The sequence below is a fragment of the Biomphalaria glabrata genome, chromosome 16 (assembly GCF_947242115.1).
Source record: "Biomphalaria glabrata chromosome 16, xgBioGlab47.1, whole genome shotgun sequence".
Taxonomy (NCBI): domain Eukaryota; kingdom Metazoa; phylum Mollusca; class Gastropoda; family Planorbidae; genus Biomphalaria; species Biomphalaria glabrata.
The window spans coordinates 24087854-24098004 of record NC_074726.1 but is presented as its reverse complement, the minus strand read 5'-3'; the positions used below and the strand labels follow the sequence as shown (position 1 = coordinate 24098004).

General features: G+C 36.4%; 1 protein-coding gene across 3 annotated transcripts in view; it reads left to right on the top strand.

Annotated features, from left to right (window-relative positions):
• Positions 1 to 3297: 3297 nt before the first annotated feature.
• Positions 3298 to 10151, top strand: part of LOC106059790 (low-density lipoprotein receptor-related protein 2-like) — a 30611-nt gene continuing 23757 nt past the window's right edge. For 2 of the 3 annotated variants that reach the window (XM_056013599.1, XM_056013598.1), the window contains exons 1-2: positions 3299 to 3492; positions 7100 to 7210. In XM_056013599.1, coding sequence (XP_055869574.1) covers positions 3438 to 3492; positions 7100 to 7210 — 166 coding nt within the window. In that variant the 5' untranslated portion in view covers positions 3299 to 3437. Of the gene's footprint in view, positions 3493 to 7099; positions 7211 to 10151 lie in introns of all 3 variants that reach the window. The other variant, XM_056013601.1, reaches the window with a different exon arrangement.

Here is a 10151-nt window from a genome sequence, read left to right as displayed (position 1 = left end):
AGATTGTGTGTGGGAGAAATAACGTGTACACAATTTTTACCAGACAGACAAACAGACAGCTTTGTAAAATGTTTTTATCCACATAGAGTTTGGATCAGGTTAGAACACAGACCTTGATTTAATAGTATATCTCTATCACTTGAATCCTTATGCTAAACATTCCAGTAGTAACAAATTTTATTTTTTAATTTTATAGTGTAAAGAAAATCGCGTTGGATTATTTATTTTCCACCATTACGTGTTTTACGATGAACCAAAGTCCCTTTAAAAAAACTCTTTAATGATGGTAGGTATTATTTATATCTAAATTACTGTTGTACTAATTCACTCAGGTCTATAGAGATTCTGAATATTGTTTCTTTTAAAACAGAAGAAGCTGAAAGGATTTAGATAATGTTACTTCATTAAAGCTAGGTGTCATTGTTTGTTATGATTACAAAGTGAAACTATATAATGACGTGTTTATTTATCTGACCTAGATATAAATTTCCATATTTATAAGTTGAAGTTGGCAAACACAAAATGTCATTTAAAACATTAGTCACAGTTGGATAAAAAAAATATCTAAAGTGCAATAGCAATCTTAATTAATGTATTAGTTAATTAGTTTATTACCTTATTTTGATAAAATAAAAAAAGTAAAGCATTACACTTGATGGTTGTCTTGTCATGTGCAATGGGCTCTGTTCAAAAAACAAACGTAAACTCGAACTCTATGGCCATATCACAAGGTTATCAGAGATCGCAAAAACCTTCCTTCAGGGAACAGTACCAGGAAGACCATGAAGAGAAAGACAGAGAAAGCGATGAGAAAATAACGTCAAAAAATGGACATGCCTGTCATATAATGAAATTTTCTTCAAGGCAAAAGACAGAGAGGAATGGAGAAAGACGGTCAACAGATTTTGTGTGGTGCCCCAACGGTCAAACAGATTTAAGTAATAAGTGACGGTGAATAATATGTACAGATGTAATTATTTTGATAGTTGAAATAGGCTATTTAATCCAGCTTCCAAAAAAAATCACCAAATTATTTGAAAGCCCCGTATATTTTTTTTTCTTTAGCTGTTATAACTGCACAATATCTATTAAACGTCTTAGAAGCAATGTAAATTGAACCAATTTTGTTTTGTTTCTTTATATTGCAAAGATATATCAAGATTTTGTGCTTTATCTTTACAGACAACAAAAGTAAACAAAAATACTTCAAGACGTTGTTTTTTTTAATTCAAATTTCCATAACTCAAATTTTAAAAAAACAATACAAAAAAAGTAAAACATTTCAGATTATAACGGGGAAAGATACAGCAAGCAATGCTGACATTTTCTGAACACTAAGATATTGTTATGCATTGATATATCACAATTACTTTAAAACTGAAAGAAACCAGGAGTACACACGTCAATACTTGTATTTAGTGAAATCAAATGGAAATTAATGTATAAGTCACACGCTCTTGAGCTTGCAAAAAAAACAAAATCTATTGAATTCTAGCAAACGTTCCGTACACGATACATTCATGAGTTGTCGTCCTAAATTATCTTTTCCAAGAGACGGACTCATCACGCTCGGAATGAAGAAATATGGAATGGTGTATCTGCGAGCGTTTTCATTGGCTGAGGATTTCTGGTGTAACAATTAAGATTATTGCAGTGGATTTTAAAATGGGGTGGGGAGTAAATGATGAACAGCAATATCCACAACGGAAAGAGAGACAAAAGTAAGTTTATTGCAGTTTTTAAGTGAGTTCTTATTTGAATTGTGGAAAACGTTATCAAAGGTTTAGTTGGACTAGCTGTCTAGAACTATAACCTGATACCCCCCCCCCCTTGCAACCATATGTAGATAGATCCATTTTGTAATCAAGTATATCTAATTATAGTGAAATTTAATTAGAATTGACTGGCATTTAGAACTTTCGCACTAAGCTACACTCATAGTAATAGTTTCTTTGTTTACAGTTTTAAGATCCATTAGACGTTATCTTGAAGATAAAATACAGTGAAGGAGCAAAAGAAGACAAAACAATAGAGGAACAAAATGGAAGAGATATAAAGGGAACTAAAGAAAAGGGTAAAAAAAAATATAATGAAGAACATAGGAACAGATTTAAAAAAAAAAATAGAATAAACAATTTCAAGTACGCCATAATGAAAAATTACTATTGCCAACTAAAAAATAAACATTCCTTTCTGCTATAAACAAAAGCGCTACAACGTTGAATCCACAATTCTGAAAAGTGCATAAAATTATAGTTGTTCGCTTTTTAATACTTTTGTGTTTTTTGTGCACCGGAAACTCCGAAACGCTTGCTTAACTCTTTCTCTCCTAACTGACGATACCAGCGTTGATTTCACCAGAATGTGGGAAATAATTACGGAGAGAAAGAGTTAAACAATTTATACTTACTGATTACAGACATGTCTGGTTTGACTTAACGATTTACCTTTAATATCAAAGAGAACTTTAGGCAGCACAAGGATTTTGGAATGGATTTGCCTCTACCTATAAACATTTCCTATTGGCTAATCCGTGTTAAGCAAAGAGACTTTGCTAGTGTGTGTCTCTATAAGAGAATATGCAAACGAAATATCTTGGACGCCATTATGTCCTGAAACAAGTCACAATTTAGAACATTTCATCTTGTAGCTTTAGAGAGCACTGTTATGCAGAAACATTTATTCTCACATACTTCTCTGGATATAGTGCCACCTGGCTATGGTTTGGAGTAGTCTGTCTTTGTATACTTGGCTTGTTTTTGTATTTGGGGCTGAAATCAGCGCTACCTCGCTGTCCAAAGCTTGCCTTATCACCGCCTCTCACATAGTTTGATTGAGGCAGTGCCGGATTTAAGTAAATTGAGGCCCTGGGCAGTAATTTTGTTCAGGTGCACACCTTTTTTTTAAGAGTTAGACCTTTTCAGGTTGCATTGTCTGCACTGCCTTAAACCCGGCCATGAGTCTAAAGATGTTCCTCAAATTGTCAACATAAATGCCAAACACTTTAAATCCTGTTTAATCACATCCACACAATTAAACAAAGCAAAGTAAAACAAAACACTAGACTCGCTCCAACAGCAATAATAATTTAAAAAATCTTATTTTGAAGATGACTTAATATTCAAAGAATCTAAATAAAGCCGTCTTCCTAAAAAACACTTTTATGGGGCGCGCTGAGGATATTTACACTTAAACGATATCTCAAAGTAGGACCTCTCCCAGGGACAACGGAATCACATTGAATGCGAACGTCGTTTGTTTTTAATGTAAACTTACTAGAATAAAAATTCTCATTTTCATCTTGATTTTAACATTTCACTTCCCCCCTCTTGAAAATATCATCACGGTCGAGTATTTAGGATGCAAATTGAACTACAAATTAAATTAACTGCCTTAAAAGTCAAGTTTGGTTTATATCTGTTTGAATACGAATAAGAATGTTCAAGCTTCTTGTATGTTTTTGTATAACAAATATCATCATTGCAATAAAGTGTAAGTAAATTCATCTACCATACATTATTTGCTTATTTAGGCTAAATATGTTATTTTGTTTTAATTAAGGTATAGAATAGTAATCAAAAGCCAATCGTATGTTGACAACCTAGTCCAGTCAAAGCACGTGACATGAACGCGCCAATCGCTCCTAGATTACTTACGCAAAGTCATAGTAACAAAAGCGAGATAAACATAGAGAAGAGAATGAACCTGAAACAAATTTGCACCCATGAACTGAAGTCTAGATTGAAAGTCTTTCTGATTAAGTAGAATAATGAAAAGTGCTATGCTACCGTGATATTTTTAAAGAGTAAACAAGATTACTAAGAGAGTTTGCGTTATCACACAAACTCAGAAGCGGCCCCGGTCGGAGTCTGATCCCTGTCGGATCTGCCTATTTGCAGATATTATGTCGTTCCCCTGTTGGCCGATTGAGGGGGGTGGGGGCGAATACCTCTACTGCCCTTCCCGCCTAAACCATTTGAGTGGGGGGGGGGCGGTCCTACTTTTATGGAGAAATAATAGTTTGTGAACAAAATTAGTTGAATAAATATATATTTTTATATTATGTCGCTCCCGTTCTGGTATCTTGTTCGATTCGGTGGGGTTGGGGGGAGGGCGATTGCATGTACTGCCCTTCCCACTCTAGCCCTCTGAGTGGGGGGGGCGGTCCTATTTTTATGGAGAATCACAGTTTGTGAACAAAATTAGTTGAATATCTATATAATATAAACTACGTATTGATATGTGAACCCATTGTATATTATGTCGTACCACACTCTAATCTCAAATTTTATCATTAGTAAATTTAAATGAAAAAGGGTTGCACCAGGTGGGAAGGGCGATATATGCAAATGCATTTCTCCCATCGGACAAACCAATACTTTTTCTTTCAGTATTATGGTTGAGAAATTACCAAATTTAAAAAATCTACCGCTAATATAATTTATATATACTATAAATTAAATTCTTATATCGAGTCGCCCTACTTTTTTTTTAATTCTTAACTTCCAAATGCAATCTTTAGCAGAAATTATTAAAGGAGCGAGGATTAATCGTTTTCACTCTACCGCCCCTCCCATTTCCAGAGTTTATGTAATTTCACATGAATTTATCATAATTATTTTAAGAAAGACTTTGCATTGGAAAGTTAGAATTCAAACGAAATTTTTCAGTATAAGAATCATGATCGAGATGAGTTCTAAACCGAAAAAATACATTTATAGTCGCCTTTTCCCAACCTTTACTCAATCGGATATTTTTCTAGTTAAATAAATTTGGGACTATAACTCACAACTTATACTTCAATTTTATTGAATATTATTAATCGAATAATATTTTTTCGGCGGCGATCCTCAAAGCCAAAATCTAAATATGTGGGGTATCTTATCTTTTCAAGGAACAAATCGGTTTTATTTGCAATGTATTAAGGGCCTATAAATTCATATTAAAATATCTTTCAAGTACAATATTATTCAAAAAGTCCTTTTTTTTAATAGTATGAATAATAAGTTTTAGGTCAGGAAAATGCGTTTCTGCAGTGAAGAATGCAAGAAAACGCTTTTGTCGTCGGGGCTTCGCCCCAAACTTCATTGATGAATGATGAGCTTTAGGTCAGGAAATGCGCTTCGCCCCGAACTTTTTTGATGAATGATGAGCTGTAGATGTCAGGAGAATGCGTTTCTGCAGTGAAGAATGCAAGAAAAACGCTTTTGTCGACGGGGCTTTGCCCCAAACCCCACTAGGGAACCTTACAGCGCTGCCCCACTTTTTCGCCGAAGGTTGAGAAATGCTGCTTTTTTAAATTCTCATACACGAGTTGGGTGTCGAACCACGAGCCCCCTTCTAGGTAGCCAAGCCAAGCCAAGTTCAAGCGCACTTAGCCTCTCGACCACGCTTCCCACCTTATAATATATAAATGGTATATTTGCACTTCGCTTTTTTATCTACGCCACTATCTGGCTTACCAACAGAAGTTACAAGGAATACTACTTCTAAATACTGAACTACATCGCCTATTCAATAGACATACTAACATCCGAACCTTTCGTTAGTAAAAAAAACAAAAAAAAAAAACAGATCATCTGAACATATATTATAAGCAACTAAACGACAATGAAAAATAAAATTGCGAGGTTGGCAGATATTAACAGTTCGGAATGCTAAGTGATGCCAATACATGTTTTAAATGGAAATGACTTTAAGTAAAAGAAAATGTCTGGGGAAAAAAATGAACATGAAAGATTTATAAACATTTGTGATATTCTTGAAAGTACGATTAAAGATATAAAAACCAAGTTGACTGTTTACTCAATAGATCGAGTCTCATTACATTACAGATTTCTTGTGTTTTCTTAATATATATGTTGTAACAAGGGGCGGACTTGCTATAAGTGCTTTAGGGCTAATGCCCGGTAGGACGGTACCCAAATGGGCCGGTAGGGCCACCTAAAGGGTCTCATCATGTCAATATGAAACGTATTAAATTTAGGTTTTATAGTAACCTCTTATAAAAGTGACTTTTGAGCGTCCTGATAAAAAAATCCTTTACATTTACCAATTTGATCAAATACATTTTTCCAAAATAATTTAATAGCCTACATCTGTACACAAGAGGCGCGGTGGCTTTGTGATACAGCGCTTGTTTTCCCAGGTTCGATTCCTGGTGTAGACTGATTTTTTATTTCGGGATCCACCCAAGTTCTAATGGGTGCCTGACACTGGATGGGAAATAGTGAAGGCGGTAGGTCGTTGCTGGCCCCTTGAGACCCACGTAAACCGTCATCTACCCCATAGATCGCAATTTACTTACATACCCAGTAGGCAGTGCTACTAATAGGTTTCATGCTTTAAAAATTAAAAGCAACATAAGATCTATATTATCTAAGATCATTAAGATATACAATTTATGGGCCAGATTGTAGAAAAATGCCCCTGGCCGATTTCGACACCCAGTCTGCCCCTGGTTGTAAGATATTCACTTTATACACTAAATATACTAAATAATAATATACTAAAATTAAACACAACTACAGGAAGTATGTCATCGTTCTTCCAAACCAAAAGCTCGAATGAGCTAATCGAAGATTAATTAATGTTTGTCCTTGTAAGGTTAAAAAAATCTGTCATTAGAGTGACACACCAGACATAAACGGATGCTCCATCAGGATAACGCCAACGTCACACTCGTCCACTCCGTCACAGAATTTGTGACCTCAAAAGGCATTTATTTTTGTGAATCCCAGAGTGCGCCCCCCCCCCCATTCACACCTAACAGCAGCCCCTGTGACTTTTTCCTTTTTTTTTTTCTAAACTAAAAAAATGCCCTTAAAGGACGTTTTCTGGGCCTTAAAAACATCCAATAGAGTGTCATGGACAAGCTGAAGACCATACCGGTTGAAGACTTCCAGTGCTGCTAACAACGTCTCCTAAGGTCTGTAGCTGCACAAGGGAAACTTTTTTCAGCAGGATAACATCGATGTTTAAAACGAATAAAAACTTTGGTAAATAAAAAAAACAGTCTCAATACTTTTCTGCCACACCTCTGATATGTAAATGAATTGTAACGATGATTTGACCTAGTCTATCTTGTGTCATACAACAGCCCAGTGTTATCAAGGTCAGTGGGAATGTAAGGACTCTGCCTGTATCCGAGACATCAAACAATGTAACGGAGAGTTTGATTGTCGAGACCAAAGTGATGAACTCGACTGTAGTAAGTCATATTTTTTTTAGGACTTGTCCCAACACTCAAGCCACTTTTCCATATCGTTTTTTTTTTAAATTATAGCCAGAGCTTGATAAAAACTTACAGCCTGTTCAGTGGGTGGAATTTGCCCTCCCAGGTGGGCTAAGGAGTCTGCAATAGTGTAACCGGTCACACCCATGTGACTCGGTACCCACTGCATTATTACAGGGGTGCCATAGCGTTGCTTAATGTTGTTTGAAGTCATGATGACAGTGTTGATATTGGGAGGCCATGGTCCAGGGCTTTGCAAAGCCTGTAGTACAGATTTTGAGTCAGTGACCACAACAATCTGTGTTGACTTCAAATGTCCCTCGCAGAATTGAGAGTCAATGACTTTTAAGGCTTCACAGACTACCATGGTCAGCTCATCAAAACTGCAAACACTTCCACAAGTTCCAAAGATTTTGACTAAGTAAGAGCCAAGAAAGTCGATGTAGGCTCCATAGCCTGCTCTTCCAGAATCTATCGATGCCGACCCATCAGTATATGCCAAAATAGCACTGGGCTCGAAGACATTAATAGTCTCCAATGCTAGAATTTGAAGGTCGTTAGACGAACGACTTAGCTTAGTGACATTAGGGTCAACTAGTTTCAAACGTATATCTGGGGTCGTTCATCATAATCATCATCATCATCATCCTCATCATCAAACTCCATGGCAGTGAGGGATCGGAGATTTAAATCCTCTTCATCCCCCCCCCCAAAAAAAAAAAAAGCCGTAGACAAAAATTCTGCGGCTGTGACCGGCTATATGTAAGCACTTCATTCACCATACAGGTGACTTCCCAGACCTGTTGAAACGGAATTTAACACAATTATGGAGGTCTGAGAGAATAAGACATGGTTTCCATTACATATTGTTTAGAGATGGGAAACGAACCGAACTCGAACCTCACTTATGACAGAACCGAACCGAACCCGAACTTTGAAACTGCTTGGTACGAACCGAACCGAACGAACCCTCCTTTTCTTAACCGAACTAATTTTGCAATTTGTACATCTTTTTTTTTAATATTTTTGGTTTAAAAAAATATAAAAAATTACTTAAATATTTTATTTAAATCCTAATGATTCCATTATACTTTGAAAACTTTTGAGGGGGGGGGGGTATTTTGAAATCTTTAAAAAGAAAAAAAAAGCGGCGCGCTAAGATTCCCATGGGTTTTTCCGTACGTGCCGACTCCCCCCTGGCCTAGAATTTTCGCGGGCTGTTTGCAATATTGGTTTTGAGTCGAATAGGCGCCCTCTAATTAGATCTAGACTCTAGTACCTAGTAAGTAGAAAGTCAACATTAAAATATTGTCACTTTTATTTGAAATGGCTGTTAGTTTAGAGTAGAATATTTTTTGCAGATTATCTAGAATAAGTTCTTTTGTGTTCTAGTTTAAAATAAATTTTAATTATCTTCTATTAAGTGATTTATTTTTACAAAATTGTGAAGTTTTCCATATTGGAATGTTATCAGTGGCGTAGCAAGGGTGGGGGAGGAGGGGGGGGAAATGTAAAATCCCCCCTGGCCCCCACTTGTGGGGGGCCCCAAATTAGTGTTTTTTACAATAAATATTCAATATTACGCAAAATGCAGGGGCCCCCAAAGAGATCCAGCCACTCGCGGGCCCCCAAATGATAAAAAATTCCTAGCTACGACTCCCGAATATTTTTACTAATATTCTGTTTAGCATTATTGATCATCAGTATTTTTAATGCAGCGTTTTTCAAACTTTGGGTCCTCCCCCGTGTGTGGGGATGGCGAGTACCTTGAATTGGGGGATGGGGAGACGCAACTTCCTGACAAAAAGGGGTGTCATAGAGTGTGTGTGTGTATGTTTCCTGGTGGTGGTAAGAAGAGGTTAAGCGATTGATTTGTGTTTATGCATTGAGGATGATGAAATTAGCGTAATGCAAATGTGAAACGGCAGACAATCTTGACACATGAAAGAGTAAAGACGTTGTTTTGTGGTGACCTAGATTTCGTTTAAATATCAGTATATTTCATTAATATTACATCTCTATCTCAAGTTAAGTATGTGAATATTGTAATAACAGTTAGGCTATATTGAGTTGTTCAAAAAAGAACTTTATTTTAAAGTTTATTAAGTTTATATATTATTATAAGGCTTGTCTTCGAGGAATGCAGTTTTTCCCATGGGTTAGGGTTAGGGTCCCAGCTGTGACCTACATATTTTGCCACATCCAGTTCAAGCATAACCACTGTCTGCAGGTGGTCGATTTAGTTTTTCGATTTAGTTTTTCTTTTCGCGTCTGCGTTTGTCCTCGGCAGCGGATTTTCTTTTGGTCTCAAATGTGTATCCCGCGGCCTTCGGGAGTGAACTAACTCGTTCTGAGGCCGCATGTAACCAGGTGCTCTCTTCTATGTCAGCTAAGCAAAGTTGACGCCTAAGCTGGTCTTTAAAGCGTTTCCGTGGGGCGCCTCTGTTACTTCGACCACCTTTTAGCTCACAAAAAAAAGACTGCCTTTAGCATACGTTCGTCTCCCATACGGGATACGTGCACTGCCCAGCGTAACTGTCGGACCATAAAAAGTCCCTCTATACTAAACTTACCGGTAAAAATATAAAACGCCTTTATTGGTTCAATTGTACTAGCTGTTTGTAAGCGACAAACCAACGACCAACTAACAAGGAGAGAGGGCGTCGAAAAAATGTTTTATTTTCAGTGTAACTTATCTGAATATTAGTATAATTACATGTTTAAAAATTAAAATATATTAAGTAGGAGATGTCATTTTATTTTCTAATAAGACCTTGTCAACTGTAGACTGCATTTTGCGAAGCGCGTATGCACAATATGGGTCAAAAAGTTTTGAAGTAAACATTTTAAAACATCTCCGCTATTCTGCATTTTTTGTCTCAGAATAGTCGAATTTCTTCCGTATATTGCAATTTAT